At 39.3% G+C, this 23,345-nt stretch overlaps 2 protein-coding genes across 5 annotated transcripts in view; one reads left to right on the top strand and one right to left on the bottom strand.

Moving 5' to 3' along the window:
* Nucleotides 1–4,638, top strand: part of LOC101071679 (glucocorticoid receptor-like) — a 45,537-nt gene extending 40,899 nt beyond the window's left edge. For all 3 annotated transcript variants that reach the window (XM_011611075.2, XM_029848782.1, XM_003970759.3), the window contains one exon: nt 510–4,638. In XM_011611075.2, coding sequence (XP_011609377.2) covers nt 510–662 — 153 coding nt within the window. In that variant the 3' untranslated portion in view covers nt 663–4,638. The remainder of the gene's footprint in view (nt 1–509) is intronic.
* A 359-nt stretch (nt 4,639–4,997) lies between these two features.
* LOC101071901 (rho GTPase-activating protein 26) overlaps nt 4,998–23,345 on the bottom strand; it is a 47,649-nt gene continuing 29,301 nt past the window's right edge. Inside the window, exons 3-24 of one of the 2 annotated variants that reach the window (XM_003970760.3) lie at nt 23,210–23,271; nt 22,992–23,063; nt 20,710–20,811; nt 20,516–20,626; nt 20,283–20,387; nt 18,827–18,956; nt 18,535–18,635; nt 17,748–17,842; nt 16,475–16,553; nt 15,950–15,986; nt 15,745–15,810; nt 15,543–15,617; nt 15,375–15,459; nt 14,647–14,705; nt 12,004–12,109; nt 10,841–11,000; nt 10,569–10,713; nt 10,237–10,384; nt 7,222–7,257; nt 7,036–7,146; nt 6,411–6,502; nt 4,998–6,178 (exon numbers count right to left, since the gene is read on the bottom strand). In XM_003970760.3, the coding sequence (XP_003970809.1) occupies nt 6,090–6,178; nt 6,411–6,502; nt 7,036–7,146; nt 7,222–7,257; nt 10,237–10,384; nt 10,569–10,713; nt 10,841–11,000; nt 12,004–12,109; nt 14,647–14,705; nt 15,375–15,459; nt 15,543–15,617; nt 15,745–15,810; nt 15,950–15,986; nt 16,475–16,553; nt 17,748–17,842; nt 18,535–18,635; nt 18,827–18,956; nt 20,283–20,387; nt 20,516–20,626; nt 20,710–20,811; nt 22,992–23,063; nt 23,210–23,271 (2,066 nt within the window). In that variant the 3' untranslated portion in view covers nt 4,998–6,089. The remainder of the gene's footprint in view (nt 6,179–6,410; nt 6,503–7,035; nt 7,147–7,221; nt 7,258–10,236; nt 10,385–10,568; nt 10,714–10,840; nt 11,001–12,003; nt 12,110–14,646; nt 14,706–15,374; nt 15,460–15,542; nt 15,618–15,744; nt 15,811–15,949; nt 15,987–16,474; nt 16,554–17,747; nt 17,843–18,534; nt 18,636–18,826; nt 18,957–20,282; nt 20,388–20,515; nt 20,627–20,709; nt 20,812–22,991; nt 23,064–23,209; nt 23,272–23,345) is intronic. The other variant, XM_029848781.1, reaches the window with a different exon arrangement.

Here is a 23,345-nt window from a genome sequence, read left to right as displayed (position 1 = left end):
CTGCATTTCCACAGCGAGCACTGCTCTGTCTCTGGAGCGTCCCAGAAGCACCAGTGCTTCTGTGACACATCAACCCATGTTGCTCAGATTGGAATTGGAAACATAGACTATATCCTGTACATTTCAACTCTTTTAAATCATATTATCTTACGCATGATGAAAACAAGGTTCAGAGGAAAGGTGGACAAGACGAAATGGATCATTTCAGTGGAAATATTTAGCACCACTCATCCTTTCTCTATGGATACAAGCAAGAAGAAGAGGACGTGGTCTAAAACTGCCGGGTGATTTATAAGTTCAGCTACTTTCTAATGTGAATGATATTGCGGGAGTAGCTGTAGTTCCTCTGGGCGAGAATACGAACCGTCAGTCACTCCAGATTCCTGGTGTGATGCTATATGTGGAAATTGGGGGGGGGGGGGTGCCAGTGTTCTGTGGGAACGCCACAACATTGTGTTAAAATTGATCTAAATTCACCTTTTTTGCTAATGCAGTTGTCTCTCTTCCAGATGGTAGAGGGTCTTCTCCAATTCTGTTTCTACACCTTTGTGAATAAAACCCTCAGCATAGAATTCCCGGAGATGCTGGTGGAGATCATCACAGACCAGATACCAAAATTCAAAGACGGAAGCATCAAACCTCTACTTTTCCACCAGAAATGACCACCTTGAACTGTGAAGCAATGCCTTAAAATCCTGTCCCACCCGTGACCTCCATCCTGACCTTTCATACTGCACTCCTGACCTCTTTCGCTTGTGTTGATCATCATCAGTGGATTTTCTGAGAGCCTGAACTGGGAATTTTGACATTCCATCTCATGAACTCAGCCATTAAGGCCCAATCTCAGTAGCCCTTGCACTCTTTAACGGGGCCTCAGATTTGGCAAGACTGGAGAAACCACGACTTGTAGCCCTACCTGTCAATCAACCAAGAAGAGTTTGTATGCGAGGTGAAATATGTCAGGGAATGTCTTTCGGACATATCTCGGGAAGTCTACTTTATTTTATCCAGCCCCATCTCCTGTGCAAAGCTGTCTCTGCTCAGGTTTCTGCCTGCATTTTATGCTCTCTCTCTCTCTCTCTCTCCCTCCCCCTAACTCCCTCCCCCCTACTGTTTTAACCATCTAGCTGCTGAAGGGAAACGGCCTTTCCTCCTTCAATCGGATGACCACCGTCGACTCAACTCGTCCTCCTCCCTGTACGTTGAGAATGTAGTCAGTGTTGACTCATCATGGTTTCCCCCAAGAACTTAAAAGCTCTGAATTTTCTGTCTTTGAGATGTGACCTGGCTACATTTATTTTTGAAATGATACAAATCAGATTCACATAACCTTGTAGATCAAAAAAACAACTCACAGGAAGTTTTGTTTTATTTCAAGCTTTTTGTTGTATGCAGTTGTGCATCTCTGACTGCGCTTAGAAGAAGCCAAAGAGCATATGTGGAAACATGCTCCCTCAGCAAGATGTTTACAATGTATTTGAGAAGGGAAAAACAGTGCCTTTTTGAAGCTCTTTATAGCCTTCTTCTCTGCATCTTTGTTAAAAACACAAAAATATAACCTTCACACCCATCCCCCATTTTTATTGTCTTTAAATGTTTCAATTTCTGCTTTCAATTTAAAAATTTCTATCAATTTCTGCTTTCCTTCTGAGCTTGTAGTCTTGAAAGCTAAGAAAATAACACTGAAAAGTTGCGATTGTACTGCCATTCATGCCAAGTATCTTGGATGAACAAATCTTGTGCTGGAAGCTGTCAGACTCTCAGCAAATGTTAATGATCGATCTAAATGTTTTACTAAGTCTGTAACAGCTGTGATAAATGGACTCAGTAGAATTCAAACAAGGTGTTCTCAATGTTTTGGCACAGACTGGATGACTTCTGCAGCATCATGTTGCAGTCACACGAATCAGGTTTTTGGAAAAGATCCCATGCAAGTGTGTAAATTAAGAGTTTGCACAGATACTCAGCCTTAGTAAATAATTAGTGGAACCTGGTTTCATTGATATAAAGTTTTGGAATTCACTGAAAGAATGTATCACTCTAGAGTTGTGAAAAAAGAAACTGCAGGGCTGACAGAGTGCACTCAGAAAAGCCTTTAATGAGCTTAATCTCAATCAGAAAAGCCAAATTAGTATTTGGATACAGTACGGTATACCGGAATCAAGCAACAGAATTCTGTATTCGACATAGTTTTCATTTCTGAAGCTGAAGTTTGCTTTGAACAACTCGACAGTGCTCATGCAAAAAGTGAAAATGGGGCTGTTTTCACACTCTTAAAATCCAAAATATGAGTATTCACTGTTAAACAAATGAAAAAAAACACCCAGACCCTCTTTTCATTCAAGGCTGCAACTTTTCAGTGTACACAGACAATGTGATGATCACAGTTTGGGATCAGCTGGCAATATGTTTTTTCATAGACTTATGATCACCACACTGGTCTTCACAACAAACAGCGTAACAAGTTGCATGTTCAGATGTTGTGAAAACAGCCCTGAAGTCACCTGGATTTGTTTAATTTGTGCCCAAATCGTTACGTTATAGTGCATCCTTATTTTTTGATGCATCAAGAACCAACTGTTCAGTTGAGCTTTGATGACTTGCTCTTTTATTGCGAGTCTGTCAACACCAGGTTCAATGTGTAGATTATTATTAAGGTTGCAGAGTGGCATTAAATTCTAGTAAGTTTTTGGAAATTTTCCATGAGAAGTAGATATCATTTGGAAAACTGACACATTGGAATAATTGGAATATTGTGGATGTAGAGCACATTTGGCATAGTAAATAAAAAGGCTGAAGATACATGCATCACAGTAATGAGCAAATTTAAACAGGTTTCCTCTGCAGTGGTATTTTCCCTGATTCTGCTGTACAGCAGAGGAAGGCAGGGGGTGTGGCCACATCTGCCCTATAGGAAGTAAATATTGGTTTAGCTTAGTTCCATCCACTTTTGTAAATCTCTATTTTTTCAATAATTCCTTTACTTTACAAATAAATATCATGGAATATTTCCATTTAACAAAGTGAAATTCTGCCACCTCAGTGGTATCAAATAAGTAAGTGTATGCTATACCGGTACATATTTTTTGGAGATTCACTTTTATTGTATTTTTGAAAATTACAATTTCATACACATGTACCATTTAAAAAAAAAAATAAAAAAAATAAAAAAATAAAAAAGAGGTTCCAGCAGCATAGGTGATGGCCAAAGACAGTGCTGGGCGCCAACTTGATCAGGATGTTCAAGCACAGTGCAGAAGCAGATGTGTTTTCCTCACTATTTCTTGTACTTACTGCCTAAAATATGACTGTACAGATTTCTTACACTTTATTCTTAGTGTTATCACAGTGGAACGGCCATGTGGCCTCATAGACCCAACAGCACTGTAGGCTTTGATGAATATAAGCCATTATTTGATAACAGCCATCGGATTTCTAATCTACTTTTCTGCCAAAGTACAGTCACTCGTAGGAGGGGTTTAGAGGGTGGTCTACACATGCAGTGTAAGCTTCACCTGGTATCTCCATCTAGTCAACTCAGCAGGCATCGCTCTGCGGAAGGTGCAACTGATCCATCTGCTTGTGACCTTTGCATTCATATTCAATTTCCCCACGGGGATGAATAAAGTACATCTTAATCTTAATTCAGTATTATAGATGGTGGCCTTTAAGATGACCAGGTTCCCGATGTAGGTGTAACCATTTTCCCCGCTCATATATAAATGCCATAGATGTATATAGCAGCGCTGACATATCCAGTGAAAGATAAACTTAAGAGAGTCTATTATTGCAAAATATTTTACAATAAACTGTTTTTATTCCCTCTTATACTTTCCATTGTGTGACTAAAGGCCAAGAAACAGAGCCATAGATTTAAATTCAGGACACTAACTCAACTTTTTTTCCATTTTGGACATGTCAGCGTGATTGTTTCCACCTTTTAATTATTCACAAATGTATACACCCCCCTTTTTTGCCCAGCAGTTCGTGTTTGATAAACATAGGTGCGCTAAATACATTAGCAAGTGTCTCGTGACGTAAAGTGAATATTCTTTGGGAAAGTCACTGTTTTCAATTTCTAAGGAAATGTTGGTGGGTGGACAGAAGGCGGAACTGAACTGGAGGCTTTCAGTTTTGTTATAGGAGTGACCAAAGTGTGGGAGGAGGGAGAGAGCATAGGAAAGAAGTATTCAGGCTGTTACTTTTGAGTAGCAACCATTAGCAAGGCAAAAACTGTTATTTCATTTAAAAAGATATCTCGTATTGGATGGGTTGTGGATCTGTTCTACATTGCTGTGAAAACATAGTGGTCACAAATATATCTTTTAAAAAGTAAAGAAAAAAAATCTACCAGAGCCTGATGAAATTGCACTACCCTCATTACAGGATAATCAAGTCTGTTTTATATGAATGAAATGCAAATATCTTCAGAGATAAAGGGCAGACTGCATCTAACTGGTACACAAGGCTATGGCTTTCAAAGTATTTCAGTTATGTAAATGTAATCAAATGTTTGAAGAAATGTTGGTTTATAGAAATTTGTTTTACTTCTGTATTATGTCATTTTCTGTAGTCAGTGTCAATATTTTCACCTACTTGATTAAATGTTGAAATACGTCATGATGTTACGCTTTAAAATAGTTGGTGTTTTTTTTTTTTTTTTTTAAAGTGTTTGCTGGTTTTTCTGTCTGCTACAACCGGTGACTGGGAATTTACCCTTCAGTTGAGGAAAGTGACTACAATGAGCCGAGAGGATCAATGAAAAATTGGTTTTGAATTGGGTGTAAGGCCTCTATAGTACGTATTCCCCAGCAACCTGAAGAATTCCAAACTGCCATAGCCACCAGTAAAGTTAAGCTTCATTGCTAGTGGATTAGCAATTAGCCACAACCAAATGGTGCAAAAGTAGGAACCCAGAGTACAAAAACCCCTGTGCACTCCAGTTGACAACAGTGCTCATCAACACTTGTCAGAGAATGAACAAAAAGACAGGTAGATGTGGATGAATGGCTGTTCAACACTTTAATTCAGCAAAATTTCTTCAATTTACCAAACCACCAGGTACAACATAAGGCTGTAGAGAGGCTCAAGATACAAACAACTGGGCAGGAAATCAAAGCAATTAAGTTAGCATGCTAGAAATGCAAAATATAAAATTCCAGACTTAAAAAATTATCAAATGGTGCATCATTATTTACACTATTGAAAATAATACCTCAAATACAATTCAGGATTGCATCTTTAAGAGTCACAAATAAGAAGTTTGGGTTTGAAGAAAATTGTGTTGTTTCACTTTTTTTTTTGACTTGAGATGCATTTAAAAGGAAAATTCAGAGATAAAAAAGTTGAGATAAGTGTTTCAAGCATGACAGTTTAGCTTCCTGAGCCTCCCTGGAAAACACATTTGCACTCATGAAATCCTTTCTAAAACAACCTTGGTTGAAATCTCAGCACCACAGCCAAGAGTGGACTCAATTATTGCCAACGGGAGCATTATCGCAGCGAGGCCTTACAGGTGGGCTTACTTTAGGCAGCAGGGATCAGTTGTCTTCTACGCTGCTCTGAAAACCAAATTTCTACTTTACATTTTTCTGAGAGGCATTTGGAGTTAGAAATGAGATACCTCTGCTGACCTTTAAGTGAGTTGTTCTCTACTGGCCCTAGGAGTTCCCGGTGCTGTGCAGGAGGCAGCAAATTAACAGCCCCAGTGCTCAGCAACCATCAGCTAAATTATGAAAGTGATACTAAGCCCACACCCCCAGACAGACACACGCACACTCCAACACACATTCCAGGCTCACTATGACATCGACTTCACGTGGAAAATCTTCCTCCACTCTAATCCAATAACAGCCAGACCCACAGTGCAACTTTTTTCCCAGTGCAATTAATTTGCTTAGATGTCATGTCCTTTCAACCAATGCTGCTTGATCCAGTTCATATTCCTAGTCTAGTAGTAACACTAATGAAGTGGCCTAAACTGATCTTTGTTCTAATGGGATCTATTCAGACTTGTGTGGTTGAACATGGTTATCTGGAGTCAACATAACACTACTTTGTCCCACTTAATCTTCTTTTTTGGTCCTAGGTTAAAGAATCTCCACGTAGTTTTCTGGTATCAGTCCTGTCTGGCCATCCAGAGTCCCCTCCAGCCACCCAGGCTCCCTGGATGTGTGAACTGAAAGAAGAGGGACACATATGAGAGTTCATACTGTAGATGCAGGAGAGGGTGGAACTCTTAACTAGTGAAGTGAAGAAAAAAAGAAATGAATTAAATGTTCTGAGGACTTGGATGAACAAATCCCCAAAATTAGGAATGAAGGCAGAGGTTAACCCTCTTCAAATGTGAACCATTTCATAACATACTTTTACCATTTCCTGTCTGCTGGAGAACAAAGAGCCTCACTTACCGTTCTCAAAGATGTTCCCGGCTATGAAAGACAGCTCAGAGTTGTGCTCTGCCTTACAGGCATACAAAGCTCGAGCCTTCTTCCCCACGATGCTGTAACAAGAAGACAAACAAAAGTACTGTGAGTTTACATGGAAGAATGAAACAACAACCTAATGTACCATTTAGGTCAAACTGGAACTAAACTCAAAAGACACAAGACATGTCAAATGTGGTAGGTAGCACTTGAGCCCTGTTTAAAACTACAATCATTCTAATATCCTGAGCCATTTTACTGGACATTCTGCTGAAGACCATGCTGTGGGTCATGTGTGCCAACACAGCTGGTGTTTTTAAATGAGGATGACGATGGTTTCTTCAACAGACTGCCTACAACATTACAATGTAAAGATGCTGCTGGGGCTTTATCCAGGTCCAGCTGAGCAGCTACAATTTAACTAAGGCTGCTATAAAAATGTTCCCTGACCTTTGAGAAAACATACAACTGAACCTAAACACTTATTAGAGGCCAAAGGTCACAGTCTTGTGTGAGGAATAATTCTTTCAGTTTAAGAACTGGAGAAGGGCACTTGTGGGTTGATTTAGATTCCAGCAGACAGCGGAGGATACATGCCGAGTTTAAACACCTGAAAGGTGACGAGTTGCTGGAGGCAGAGGAGATCCGCTGAGGGCTCGATGGGGCCGAGAACATGGGCCAGGAGGGAGAGCGTGGCGAGTTGGGACTTGGAGAGGGTGCGCTGAAGGGCAGGAAAGTCAGCAATGTAAGCAGGTATTCTAACACATGTTCAATCACTTCATGATAGTCTTTTCACCTGCTTGGTATGCTGCTGCAGCTTTTAGGGTTCCGCCTGAAGGAAACAAAATTGATAAAATGACCTAAGTATAAAGAATTTTATTCACATTCTAACTTTAATTTAGCCTCTAAAATAATGAACGAGTCAGCAACTCTCAGGCAAAGAAACCTCTTCACTCATCATTTAGCTGCCTATTAGCCTCGCCTCGCCTCGCCTCGCCTCTCCTCTCCTCTCCTCTCCTCTCCTCTCCTCTCCTCTCCTCTCCTCTCCTCTCCTCTCCTCTCCTCTCCTCTCCTCTCCTCTCCTCTCCAACCAATTTTGATTATATAAGACGCTATATTAATAAAGATTGATTTGATTTATTACATCATTTAGCTGCCTATTGTGGATTGCATAATGCTTCAATATTTTGCTCAAGAAGGAAAGCATTTAAACTGACATATGAAAAATGGACACAAACATTTGATGAGCTAATCAGCATCCAAGCTGCATTTGGTGACAACAGACAAAATTTCCTGGGGGAGACTGACAGCCCTGGTGTCAGATTTCACAATGAGTGATGAAGAGGCGTAACATGAGAGAGCACAGCTGTCTTTTGATCTCTGACACTCCTTCATACTTGCTCTGCTATAGAAATTAAGCAATCCTCAAACAACTAATAAAATGAAGAGAACAAACTAATCGAAGAGGGCAGGATCTCAACATAATGGCTTATTACATTAGGAGTGTAAAGGGTGCCTCAGTCACATGTTTGTCCCTGAGCCACTCCCACAACTGCATCAGCATCTGATTCAGCTTCTTTCATCATACACTTGTGCGCTTGATAAACCTCACAGTAATGAAAAAGCAGCCATCAATATTGTGGGGTGCGTCCTGGGGAAAGAAGGAAAGTGAAGAAGCAACAGACTCCAATTTTAGTTTTAAGTGGTATCATATCTCACCAAACACTGGGGATGCATAAAAATGAAGTAAACAAAAAATCCATTGAATTTCATGTTGCATTGCACATCAGCAAAGTTGACATGAGAATTATAATAGTATTAATCTCTGTAACAATTTATGGACATATAGAAAGGATAAAACAAAGCTGCTAGCGCTAGTCAAACACACATCTTTAAAATATAAGTATATGAAGACCAAATGAATCAAATGAAGTAATAACCACTCACGAAAAAAAGAACTCGACCTAAATGGAATTCAGAGCTTCTGAACCGCCTTTGTTAACCTTTGACGTCCCTCACTACTTTTGGGTTGCTATGAACCCACTGGCTGCCCTTCCTTGGAAGGACAGGAAGCACAATTCTAGGTGCTCCATTATCATTTGTTGAGATGCATTTGTCATGGTTTGTGTAAACAGGTCTGATTTTCAGAAAAACAATCATTAATTAAGTCAAACATTTTCTAATTTCAATCCTCAGAAGTGAGCTAATTTCAACAAAGTGCACAATCACGCCATCATTCAGTGATCACCCAGGATAGAGCTTCATTAAAGTTCTGTGTATTTAAATCAGAATAATCAGGCTGTTCCTAACCCATCATGCCGATGTGTGTAGCAAAACTACTTCAGATGGTCCAGAATATGGTGGCGCGTCCGGTCTTCAACCAACCAAAGGTGGCCCACGTCACTCCACTGCTGATGGAGCACCACTGGCTGCCTGCATAAGGCAGTCCCTTATTCTGACCTACAATGTACCGGCTGGATCTGCTCTTCCTACTGACACAGTCTCCCTGGAGTCCATCTACCCCTCGTCTGCTGCGTTCCTTACATGAGCGTAGTCCGGCAAAGAATCTGTTCAAGCATGACAATCGAAACTTCTCATCCCTTGTTCCCAGATGGAGGAACGACCTCTAAAGCTCTGCCAGAGCAGGGGCAACCCTCTCGTCCTTTAAAAAGCCCTTCTGAGAGCTCCTCCTGTGCTAAAGGCTCTTCTCTTACTATTCCTCTCTCATCTTTATATCAATCTTCACTCCATCTCCATAGCCCCGGTCTGCTATTTGGTAGTTGTAGTTGTACCAGGTAGTTCAGGACTTTAAGCTAGTAGTTTATTCACATTGGTCTCAAATAGTTGCTTGATTATGTCTCACTGTAAGTTACCTTGGTGTCTGCTAATTAAAATGTAATGTACTTTGTATAATATATATATATACATACATACACACACACACACACACACACACACACACACATATATACACATACATACATGAGTATAGCTATATGAAATAAAGTGTATTACCTTAAAGTGTTTAAGTTTGGGACATCTGTCATATATCTTGTCAAGACCATTTTTACAAGCATCCTGACATGAAAATACATTATGTTTTCTCTGTGTTTTGCCTATATTGATCCATCTAATCTGGCCTTGGGAGCTCTTTTAAGGTGCATGCTTGATTTGAAAACAAAGGTTTTCTAAACGGGTTTGCTCTGCCTCCATTGTTACAGGTTCACCTGTGTATGTGACAGGAAACGTCTCCCCCAGAGAAACGATAATATAGAAATCTTACTGAAGCAAATAATCAATACCTACAGCTCAGAAATACTTGTGAGTTTTGAGAAAGAGGCTGGAAAACAATCAAAGATTGTGCAGTTGTCAAGGTGACGGCAGGCTGGTCACAAATGTGTTTCCATCATATCAGAGGTTGAGATGATTGGTAGTGCCTCTCTTTTTAAGTAGAATTCAACAAAGTCGTTTGTATGGTTATGGTTGAACTAGTCATGTAATTATGGGCAGGCAATCAGCGTGTTTCTGCACAAGTATGTATTTGCCTGTACACAAATGCAGAAACACACAAACATATACAGTACTTCACATCAGCTGTATTGTTGGTGTAAACTGATGTAACCATGCTTGATTGGTGCTATAGGGAATTCAACAGAAAACCTGACAGTTTTTAGCACGTGACTGTGCGTGCATGTGTCTCTTCACGTGTGCGCATTTGTGAATGTGGTATGTGTCTCTTCACGTTGTCATCAGATAAATCTGAAATTCCGTGCACCAGCACAGGATAAATCCTTGGATTGCTCCCACTCACAGTGAGCTGGGCCGGTTCGGCTGGGCGTCCTGCTCTCCGTTGCTGCTGTTCAGGCTGTGTCTCATGGTGCAACCTTGACTGCTGCTGTTGCAGTTGGCCGAAAGCAGTTCGGCAAACGCTGTATTGGCCACACTGTCCGTCTTTTCACCTACAAGGGCAAAGTAAAAAATACCATTAAGGGCCCTCTTCTTATGCTCATCTCCAGGCTTAACTTTTCATTTTATATTTAAAACATGTCTGTTGGTGTCCTACACAAATCCCTTTAATATTTAAAAATATATATGATACCTATAATGTGGCTACTTTTGATGCAAATGACTGGTTGTGTTCACCTTTCTGGGAATTTGTCGGAGTGTGAAAGAGCGTGAGAGGTCTCTCGCTGCAGGAAGGAGCTTTACTCGCGATGCTTCTCCTTCGGGTCAGGTCAAGCAGCAGGTTGGTAGGACTAGTTGCTGAACTTGGAACATCCCTGAATATCTGTAAGATCAAGATGGTAGTGCTACCAACATTATTGAACTGCTATTTCAGGTAAATTTACAAAAAGCAAAGATTTTAATATAATTTTTGACCCCACAATAATCCATTTGTGTGACTTCATTCTTACCTTTTCATGATGTTCGATGAGAATCTCTACCACAATGTTCTGAAACTTAATATCCATGATGGCGGCCACTGTCTCCTCCTGTGGTCGGAGCAGAGTTGGTCCGAAAACCACGCCCAGGTTGGCGACTGTCATCAGATTGTGTTGATTGTGACTGGCCACGCTGTTGGAGATGGGAATGATGTATGAGCCGACATTTTTAAAGTTTTACGTCAACATTGGATCAAATAAGTGCCCATACTAATCCGCCTGTTAACTCTTCACATCTCCACAGCATTTTTTAAAATGTTACACTCTTGCTGCACTTTTCACACCATGACCAAAATTTAATTATGAACCAAAAGAAGTCATGAATCTCATGAACCTGGTCCTGCTCAAGGTTTCTTCCTGTTAAAGGGGAGTTTTTCCTTGCCACTGTTGCTTGTCTGGGGTCAGGCCCTGGGATTCTGGAAAGCGCCTTGAAACAATTTTGATTGTATAAGACGCTATATAAATAAAGATTGAGATTGATGAAAATGGGCCCATATTCACCCAGGACAAAAATCTAGACAAAAGCAAATTAACAACTGTTCTACCAAATTACTTCTCTGCTAACTGCTGACACTAAGGGAGTCAAAACAGCTTTTAAAATCATCAGTAAACACAGAAGGATGTTTATTTTATGAAGTGAGAATGAAAACTGACAAGATGCTCAAAGCATCACAACTCTGCTCCCAGTTTTTGCAGGGCAGTGATCCAACACTGCCTCATAAAAGTTTGTATGTTAGTAATTCATATTCATCCATGTTTTATTAACATAGCTGCAGTGATAATGTTACTTATATACCCACTGTTCATTACAGCACAATTTTTTATAGAATAAGAACATTAAGACATGTGTTATTACTTTTAAATATTCAGATTTTAAAAATATACATATACATATGTATATAGATCAATTTATTTTTCTTGTTGCTGAATTTTATCTCCAAATCATTCTGCAGGATGAATAATTTGAGAAACACATTTGATGGGGTGACTGCATTATGGAAAGAGTGGATGTGATCAGGAGGGTTAGATTACATAGGCTGCAAGGGTCACTAAAACTCACATTTCTGCAAAACTGTGCTACTTCTTAAGAACACAAAGCCATAATCACATTCATTTTGACAGTAACATTTTCCTACTTAGCCAAGTGTTTCATCAGCAGCTCCAGCATCTGTCTGTTCTTCTCAGGGAGTCGGTGAACCAGAGCATGGATTTCCGTCACCCTGGCATCTGGGTTGTCCAACTCTTGAGTGACAGAGAACCATCATTCAAGCCATTTCCTAAACAAATTGTGTCGCTACTGATAAAAAGATCATCTAAAAATTACCAACATGCATTAGACAAATGTTACAGGATGAGAGTTAATATCATCAAGAAAAAAATGGCTTTGACTCTAGTGAAAGGTATCTAGATGGTGAGGTGACAGCGGCGGTCTTGCACTAGATGAGCCAGCTCAGAACCCCACTGTCAGCATCAGGCAATACAGTACAGTCCACAAAACCTCCAGACAACAGAAAGATGCCCGTTTCTTAACTCATAAACTAAAGCTTACGTGAGAACTACAGAGGAGACCTACACATAGAGGCAGAAAAGGAGCTCTGACGCTATAAATGTACAGAGATTTGTAATAGAAAAGGCACATTCACTGCCTTGCCACATTGCTGCAAATATAAACATGCTTATGTAAGGAATGACAGTAAAGGCTACACATTATTCATGCTGATGTCTTCACCACTTTAGATCCATTTATTGTCTCCTTTTAACGCAACTCACTCACTCACCTCATTCACTCACTCACTCACCTCACTCACTCACTCGTTGACCAAGTTTAGTACATATAGAAATTTGAATTTTGATGATGCAGGAGGGAATTCCTAAATAAATACCCCATATCCCACTTTTTAAGTGGGATGGGGGAAGTGGTTAAATCATAAAGTATTTTAAAAATTTTTAATAGGTGAAACACTCTTTCCACCTTCACTGTGCTGCATAAGAAGTGATGAAGAAAAAACATCTCACACTCATGCAAAACTGTGAGCAGAACATTGTCAAATCACCAGAGATTAAATCAGGTGGAGGTTATTCATCATCATGGCCTCCTTCACATCAAGTATCCATCATCCAGGCAAATGCCCACTCCTGACAAGTGTTTGCATGCCTTATGTTTAATAGTTATCATAAATAATTGTTTTTCTCTTTAGCTAAAACAGTCTGGCAGATCCCAGTGATGGCTGGCATGGCTGTCATTCATTTATGGGATGTCTTTGTTTCCGCCTACAGCCCAAACTCTGCAGCCAAACAACTCCGCTCTCCTCTACCTTTGGGTGCACACCTGGTGAAAATATTCACCTGCTGTTTATTGCCCATTTGAATGAATGGATGCAGAAAGCCTCAGGAGATTTTCCAAAGAGTGTGTAAGAGATGGGGCTCTACAGAACCGTGCTGAGAAAAACTCAGAAAATAATGCCTGCATCCAAGGCATCAACGCATCATATTTAACAGCAAACAACGCACCCTACTTCAGCAGCTAGTTAGGTTTATAGCAGGCTTATTTAGAAATCCATACGAAAATATGTTTAATGTTGTCTTGGGAATGTTTCCTGCTCTGATGTTGACTCTTAAAGCTGTCTTTTATCAGGCAAGTAAAAGACTTACAAAATAATTTTTGTAAGATAGGTCATAGAAACTTGTATTAGTGCTCATGTTCTGAACAACTTTCAGTGAGCAAATTGAGTGAATTTAAGAAAAAAATCCTGGAAGCTGTATTTAAAGTGCAAAATGTTTCCAATTAATTTCAAAGACAAAATGTCATTCATTCTCACGTGTCCTCATCTCCTCCCTTTCTAAATCAGTCAGATTTTAAGCGATTTATCTTTAAAACAGTTGGGTGCTATTAAAGTTTGACAAATCAGCCAGACCCAAAACACCACACCCATCAGGTGCCGTTGAATCACTAAATCATCAGAGCACTGCAGATGTGGAGCTCAGATGCCCATTGAGGAATATTTTCAAATTAAGCTCAAAGCCTGCACAAAGTCCAACTAGTTTCAGCAGAGACTAAAGATCAAGATGAAGCTATCAAATCAAACTTGGCCATCGTTTTTCACAGATGATGTTATACATTTTGACAGTTTCTTCTAGAGCAGTAGAGCAGATATTATAAACCACAATAGCTCATTAGTCAAGAACAGGAGGATGAGGTATTGCTGAGACAAGTCTAGGCACAGACAAAAAGAAAGAATTCTTCAAAAATAAAAACTCTGTTTCACCACCACCAAGTGACGACTCACACACATACAAGGATATTATAAATACGTAAAAGCAGCTGTATGAAAGGGTGGCCCGAGCTGGAGGCAGAACAACCTTTTTTTTGCTTTCTCAACTGCCATGTTCTGCTCACACCCCCACCACAAGCCCCGCTTAACACACTTCTCATTTCTTTTCCTGTTGGCTTCACTTTTAGGGCTTTTTAATGGCAGAATTGCAAGACACACATAGTCATTTCCTGCCAACCTTTCCCTGTAAACTACACTTACAGAGAGAAAACACAGGAGGTCAATATTGTGCTGTGACTGATGGTTGAAGACTGTTCTAGAATCTCAGCAGAATGGGTCTCAATAGGATGGGTCTTCTAATGTCTTCTAATGTTTTCATTCTATAGTCCATTAATAAAGTGTGCTTCAGTAGGGCCGAACACAAAAACAGGGATTTCAGCTGTAATCAATAAGGCAGCATAGTCTCACTACTGAGAGATAAATGAGGCAGACGAGTGAAAGACTCACTGGCAGCCTTGATGAAGGTCCTCTGGTATTGGTAAGTCATGAGGGGTGCAGGCAGCATTCTAGAGACAGGATGGATGCAGGTAAAAGCAAGTAAAGTTGGACAGTTCAAGTTGTTTAATAACTGATCTCTGGACAGTGATGACACATGTAAAGCTATAAGACTCTTTCATTAAGCCATCAATGTTTGCCAGGGAATTTTAAACTTGGGTAATCTGTGTTTTCTGTTTAAGTCTGCTTTCTGTTTATATGTCCCCCGTGCATTTAGTGGACACTTGGCATGTATAGTTCACAGATTTTTTTTTTTTTTTGCCAAGAAACCAACCACTAAATACTGCACATTTTGGATGACAATGTTTGCCTATTTTTCCATTTTCAATAGTTTCAATAAGAAGCAGCTCTTACACCTATAGTATAGAATACAGTACAATTACAATACAAGGATATGTGACATAGTAGGTTGCTTTATAATCAGTTTTGCTCTTTGGAAGATAAAAGGTCGAATTCCCTCCAGAATCCAGAACATCACCAACATTTAACCAACTCTTCCATGGCCTGTTATCAGCATTTTCATAAAATTTAATTAATATCCATTAAAACTTTTTGAGTGTATTTGCTATCAATCAAACACTGGCTGTCATGAAAAGGGGCATTTATTCACTGAGGGGGGTATCATTTACAGTAATAGGACTTTTGCTGCAAGCACATTTTTATTTTATTTTCAATCGCACCTCAGATAGTGCTTGATAGCACTTGTGATGGTCTTGATCTCCCACTCGTGGTTTTCCAGCTCCACGTCAGCACACGTCTTTGGATCTGATGGAGAACGCCACAAAGTTGAATACAAAAATACAAACAGCTCTATTTTAATTTGTAACGATCATAGTATTTTTGTGCACCCATAGCAAGGTTCAAGAGTTTCTGTACTCTGGAGTTCACACCAGCTATTCTGTACAAGCCCTGCTCATCAATGCCTGCAGGCAGAAAACAGAGAGGAAAAAAAACTTAACAATAAAAATGTATACTTGCACTTTAGCTTCTTAAATTTCTTTAAACTTCTTAATTTAGTTAAAATTACAACAACATAAATGAGCTCTGAACCTCGAGTCTCGACTGCATAAATGAATTTTTTCATGACGTTGAACCCCGTCACATCCAGCTGGATCACTGACAACGCAGAGAAAATACATTTATTGGTATTAATGTCACTGTAAAACTGAGACATTTATATCTTTCAGAAACAAAAATATTATATACATATAATACATGATCAATGATAGAATCTCTGAACAAGAAAACCACTTACTTCCTTCAGCCTGGTTGTCTTTATTGAGATTATACACCTGCAAACAATAAAACCCCCTCAGCAATTGAACGCAAGGGTGCAATGAGGCTCATACATTGACGAAAACACTCATGGCAAACTGAAAGAGTTTAATGTTCATTCACTTTGAATAATCCATTTATCATGATTAATACAGTGTAATATGTTCTCTGGGACGGAAACAGAAAGCTGCATCCCAAAGGGTTACTTTTATGCTAAATTGCTTTAAGATGGATTTCTCAATAGTTTGTTATGCACTAGCTATGGAAAGAATACACAGTTTATGTCCTAACTGATCACAGCTGTGTAACAGCCAGTGATGCAGCAGCCACCCACTAGAATAAACAGTGACAGATAAGTGGTGTCTGGGTTGGCTGTCTTTTAGGTGGCTAAAATTATTCTGTACTTTTAATGAGAACTTGAATTGATGAGGGTGCATTTGTTCCTGAACAAACATGTGAGCTTTTTTTTTTTTTTTTTTTTTAAATTGTAAATGTGGCAACCCACCGGTTCTTTCCCATCCATGGCCTCCATCCATAATCTGCGGTCTTCTTCTGAGAGAGCCTGCATGGTTATAACTCCGGATCTATGTGTGCCAGCGCACAGACACACACGCATATACATACATATATTTCCAGACTTGTCACTTCACACAAACAGGACATTCTTATCTTGTTCTACAAAACAACAACCTAAACCATACCCACATAACAAATGTCTACACATTATTCTTCACCATCACCATTTCGTCACAATTCTGTACAAAGACAGATGTAAAATAAAATGTATTTCTGCCAAACTGTACTTGAATGCATGAGAGACTAGCACAGGAAATTACTGTGCTTGCATCATATTTCCTTCCAGCAGATGTGCAATACAGGAAGTATTAACTTGATTCTTGGTTGACCTAATCTTCTTTCATGTGAGAATGAGGGAGACTTCCATCCTCTTAGGAACAATAAATACAGCAGAATGTGTATTTTGATTGGTGGTTGTTTTTTTCCTAGTCCAGATGTGTGTCTTGCTACTGCTCTGTATCGGAGCTCTTTGGGCAGTTCTTTTGGCCTTTTGGCCTCATGTGATATTTCAGTTTTTGCTTTTTATAAATTTGTGAAAATTTCTATACTTTTCAGTTTGGACAGTCTTGAGGTACTGAGCATAGACTAAGTAGGGAAAAAATTGACTTTTTAGGATTCTGACATGAGGCTTCACTGTTAGAAATACTGAAACGTTTAAGAGGTGGGTGAATGCTTTCCTTAGCCAATGTATTTAGGAAGTGAGGAAATCTGGCTGGTAGTCATGGCTTTAATATTCTGTTTATGGGTTAAGACTTAATTTTAAATTGGAATTAAGATTATTATTTAGTTCAAGATTGGGTGGCATTAGGGTAAAAGGCTGATAATTGTATCACGTCTATGGTTATCCACATAAAGACAGAAGCATAGGGTGTGTGCAGTTGGAATACAGAAAAGTGATAGGAAGTGAGGCACCACAGAGGGCTGGGTTCAGAACAGCTTTGACGACCGATAGCGTTTCTATTCAAAAAGCCCCGAGTGCCCTCTTGTGGTTATCTGTTGTCATTACACAAGTAATATAATAATAATTAGTAGTAGTAGTAGTAGTAGTAGTAGTAGTAGTAGTAGTAGTAGTATTAATAACATTAATAACAACAACAACAACAATAATAATAATAATAATAAATGTTTAAAATCTTTACATTAGCATAAAGGTTAAATAAAAGATTGAAGGAGGCCTGTGCTGGAAAACTACAGAAACTGACCTGTCTACAGCCTCAATGTCAAAACAAAACCTCTTTTCTATTGAGTCGGTCTTCCTTCTTGTGCATGACTTCAGGATGAAGCTCTCCTCTTCTCCCTAGAAAGAGAAATTTAAACCTGATGTCTCATGAGATGCCAAATATGGTAAAAATGTGAAAAGGCTAAAGTTTACCTTATTTTTTTTTTTATAATACTATGAAGGCAAATATGCACTGGTACTGAAGCAGCAGTACAACAGTTGATCATTGGACCCTCAAATCAATTCCAAAACTAAAAGTTAACAGACCTCTTGAGTTTCTTTACCCCATTACTTGAGTACACAACCAGGAGATAATTGTACTCCTTGAGATACCAACTCTCTGCTAAGCTGATGTAAAGAAATCCATTTTTTTCTCACAGAGGGCCATTGCTTCAGATTTAAAGATTCTGATCCGCTCCAGAACGAGCTGAAGGTCATGGCATCAATGAAACCATCAGCACTATGTTATCTACACCAAAGAGAGACCGAATGTTCCCCGACAATGGCACCTTCCACAACTTGGTCTGTACCTCGAAATTCTGTCCATAGAAATCATCAACAGTGATAAAGGACAGCATTGTCAGAGACCAGCTCTCACTGAAAACAGGTCAGACAGCAATTTAGATGAGTTCACTCTGATTGTACAGATATCAAATGGCCTAAAGTGACAAAGCCAGACTCCATCTGATATACAGTAAGGAGCTTTCTGCAGGTCATTTTTGCCAAACACCTAAATTTGTTGTTCAGTTTTAACGTCCACACCTGCTCACCATTTTTCCTCCAGATTTGGGGTCAAACAGGACCATGGTGACCCTCTTGGGCTCTCGATGGTACATGCAGTAGTACTTCACCCAGGTAGATACGAATGAGCCTGAGAGAGAAAAAGAAATTAAAGATTATATTCGATGAAAGAAAAAAAAGAGTTTAGATGCAGCAGGAAGAGAAAAAACACAAACCACAAATCTAGTGCTAGAATTTTCCTTGATAAATGCACCCTTCAGTCAGATTCAGTTTTTCTTTAAGTAAATATCCATCTGTGTGAGAGGTACTCTATGTACTTACGCTTCTCCTGTACAAACAGATAACCCTCCATAGTGTGATGGCTGACGCTCTTGTGTTCATGTGGGTTCTCCTTCATTTTCCTCATCAAAGACTCCACCTCCGACCGTGTGCTCTCAAAACGGTTCCTTGTCTGTTAACAAAGATGAAGAAAATCTGGATCAGTTAACCAAATCAGATGTGCGCTCCAGAAGAAATCTTTGTGCGTTATATCTTTCTGAAACCTGGCTTCAGAAGGAGAAGAATTTTAGCTCAAATGAAATACTCCTAAGCCTAACCCTCCTACTCATCTTAATCATATTGCTCGTGGCACTGTTCAGGGGGGGAGAGTGGCAGCAATCTATCATTCCTGGAGGACGGAAAATCCAGTTCTGTTTGTAGTTTTGTGTACCTGCTGGTCCACATTCAGTTTCTGTCTGACTTAGTGCTCAGAACAGATTGAGTCATTATTGTAGGTGACCTTAATATTCACATAGACATCATAAATAACAGTTTTAGGAACCCTTAACAATAAATAATAATTATTTCATAAGCTTCTCTGTTAACATTTTTTAACATTAGAGGGAAAAGATCTGCCAGGATCTGACCTCTGCCAACTCAAATTGCAAACTATCTAACTCATCTTTAGATAAGTAACCATTAAAAGATTAAATGTGATCATCTACAGGTATTGCCGCCTTCATAGCTGTATGCTGACCTACTGACCTCCAACCCTGCTGACCCACTCAACTCTACCGTCACTTTATTATAATTAATGTATTTCTATGATCTCTGCCTAGTCTCTCTTCTACCCGTCTTCTCCCCTTCTCCTCTCTCTCTACCCAGGTGGCCATCATCAGGAGGGTCCCCCTATATGAGCCTGGTCCTGCTCAAGGTTTCTTCCTGTTAAAGGGGAGTTTTTCCTTGCCACTGTTGCTTGTTAGGGGTCAGTCCCTGGGACTCTGTAAAGCACCTAGAAACAAATTTGATTGTAACAGGTGCTATATAAATGAAGATTGATTGCTTGCCAGGAAACCAACTCTGAATAATTCTTCAGAACTCTACAGGGCAACTCTAAGTCAACTCTATCTCCAAACTTCCCTTTTTGTCTAAGATCCTCAAGAAAGTGGTTTCTAGGCCATTATATGACTACCTCCAAAGCAACAACCTTTTTGAGGACTTTCAATAAGGATTTACTTAATCATAGTATAGAAACACCACTTGTGAAAGTCACTAATTACCTTTAGTTTAGCAAAACACTAAAGCATAAGTGCAAAGTTTACACACAAAGTTGTTTGCCTTTATATTAGTGTTGTTGTAGAGAAACATTATACATATGTATATCCATGGAAAAATCAGTTATATCATTAATATTAAACTGAAACTGCACCAACATGCATCTCATCTCCAGAATTGATGAAGAATCAGTACTATGGGTCTGTGTGTGCATGTGTATTTATGTGTGAGGGAGCACCATTACATTCTGAATGCTGATGGTCAGCTCAGTCTTGAAGTGGTTGAAGTCCTTTGCCAGCTCATAGCCATGGTGATAATAGGTGAACAGGCCTTGGAGAAATGCCAACAGCTGAAGGAATCATAAACGGTAACAGAAGCAAGACGAGGGCCAAAAAGAATTAAAATAAACATAGATAAACTATGCAGGGATGTGGCTGACAGGATAAAAAGGTTCAAGTATTTTTTCCGTTTACTCACAGGCTCCACAAAATCAAACATCTTCCTCTCTTGGACCTCCTGCACCTTGAAGACGTACTCCAGAGAAACTTCGTAGAAATGCTGCCGCACGTTATCAACCTGATTGTCCGCCTGTGACACAGAAGGCAGACAGTAAAAGCTGAAGGACTGATGCTGATAATAAATGCTGAGAAATACCATGAGCAACATCTGACCTCATGGAGGTGTGCCTCCTTCTTCCTCGCGGACAGACTGAGGTGTTTCTCCAACACTGCACAATACTTCTCTGTCTCCTTGTCATATTTTTTCTTGGCCTCCTTTTTAAGATAAAGGCAAAAACCTTTTAAAGGAATATACTGAAAGTACTAAAAAAATAAACAAATAAAACTGTCTAGAACACACACAAAAAAGGTTTTCATTTATAGTTTAAAAATATCCATAGATTAATATCAATTATTTAAGCATAATTTCATTTTGATTGGTCATCACTTTAGTAGGTGAATATTTGGTTAAAAAGAGTAAATTTGAGAAGGAAAAAAAGAGAGAAATGACCACACAAACAAAGGAGAGGCAGACAAGGGTGGGTCTTCCTCTCTCATAATGGCCTATGAGGCATTGCTGGACATCTGCCTCTCACGCTTAGCAGTCCTGCAGCTCTTTAGCTCCCACTCTTCTCTTTGTACTGACAGAATATTCATCAAACAGGATTTAACTTTAACAAACATCTCATCAAGTCAGAGACAGACTGGCTCCAGTTATTAAAATGGGTAGCCCACTCTGATTTATATAAAATTAAATGAAATAATATAAATACTGCAACATTCATCATTACATTAAATAAAAAATAGGGAGCTGTTCTTTAAACGTACACTAAGGAGACAATGATACGTGTATTGAGTCCAATTTCAATTTACAAGTTAACGTATTATTTGACTGGATTTGCTATTTTTTTCATCGTGTTATTTATGTCTTTGTGAATTTGTCTCCATGTCAGAGAGGGAAACAAAACAATGCTTCATCATGATGTCATTACCGCTGCAGTCACATGATGCAGGTTTTTTATTGCAGAGGCTGAACAGTGAGAAGAGGCTTCTTGGCCAACGGAGGAATAGAACACAGCTGTGTATTCCAGATGATAATGGCCTTCTAAACAACAAGACCTATTCTAAATGTCTGTTCCTTTGACCTTTGTGTCGCCTCTGAAGAAACTGTGTTATGAAATAACCACTGCCACAACCTCCCTGTATGTCCCTTCTAAGGTAAATTATATATTACATTTTAAAGCAATAAAGTATTCAAACAAACGTAATTAGCACATTCAGCAGGTTCAGCAGGTTCCTGAAAATTACGCTCACTTTCAGCCAATTGGTGGCACTGTCCATCGTGCCAGATTTCTTTTTAAAAAATGATCCCATTACCTTTTGTTTTTTCAATAAAGTTTAATGTTTCACAGAAGAATAATCACACATAAATGTCCATGAGGTGTGAGGCCACAATAATATGGCATAAAAACATTAATTTATACAACAGCATCGGCATTGAAGGAACATCTGTTCTGCACAGGGGTACATTTTTGGAGGGCATAACACATAACTGAGGAGTTATCGGTTATAGAAAATCATTCTTTAACTCAGTGTTTTACTGCACTTGGACTGATCTGGTCAGACTTTGCCAAGAAAAGATGCTGTTTTTGGAAGGCATAACACATAACTGAGGAGTTATCGGTTATAGAAAATCATTCTTTAACTCAGTGTTTTACTGCACTTGGACTGATCTGGTCAGACTTTGCCAGTAGAAGATGCTGTTAGGATTTTTAGGGCTAAACTGGGATTAGAGCATCGCTGCACGGTGACCTGAGTGCACAGATTATGTGTCTACTTCTTAATCCGACCACCATGTCACAATTAAACCATGCCATAATACAGAAGGGATTAGCAATATGCATGCCGATAGCATGTTTAATACCAGACGTATTAGGAGAATCCCTAGGTCATCTAGGTCCGATGGCTAATGGCAGAGAATTAGATTTTATCACTAGAACATGAAATATTTTGTACACCAGACAAGGGACTACCCAAAACCAGATTAATATTTAGGATTTATTTTAGCATGTCACAATGTGCATCTCTTCACTTTAGACTTTTTTATATATTTAATATTTACTCAGTCTGACAGACAGAAACAACACTGGCCGTGTCATGAAGGAGCCCCAAGATCCCCAACAGGATTATGTATCCGCCTAATCTGTGATTGAGGTTGTGGTGTTATAGTCCAAATTCTTGACAGATATTCCTGAACCATCAATGGTGAGGAAGAGGCCCCCACTAAACAATAGTCTAAATATGTGGTTAAACTGCTTTTTTAGCAATACAATGACTAACATTTTCTGTCAAAGTGTGTACCAGATTTACATTAAATAAAATCACTTACACGTAGTATGACAGGCACAAACTGCATGTGTCCTTTTGGATTAATCGGTGCACAGGCATTTCCTTACCTTGGCGGCACTGATCTGCTCTTTCCTGAACCGCTCCAGGGGCATAATCAGCACATCATTGGCATTTTCAATCTGGAATCACACACACACACACACACACACACTTTCTGCTAATGGAAATTTTAGGATTAATGTCAGGTCTCTACTTGTAAGTGGATGAATGGGAAATTGAGCCCAGTTAGGAATGTATTTGTGTTGCTTTTCAGTTTGGAACTCACCATACGTGTTCGTTCATCCTCCAGGTTCTGTAAGACTGCTGCAAATTCCTGCAGGGACTTGGCTAAAGCCACCCACATTTGCAGAGAGGAGATATATCAAAGATAAATTTACATAATTTGTCACATTATAATTATA

The sequence above is a fragment of the Takifugu rubripes genome, chromosome 15 (assembly GCF_901000725.2).
Source record: "Takifugu rubripes chromosome 15, fTakRub1.2, whole genome shotgun sequence".
NCBI classification, from domain to species: Eukaryota; Metazoa; Chordata; class Actinopteri; order Tetraodontiformes; family Tetraodontidae; genus Takifugu; species Takifugu rubripes.
The sequence above is the reverse complement of the archived record's forward strand: the minus strand, read 5'-3'. Positions and strand labels throughout refer to the sequence as shown.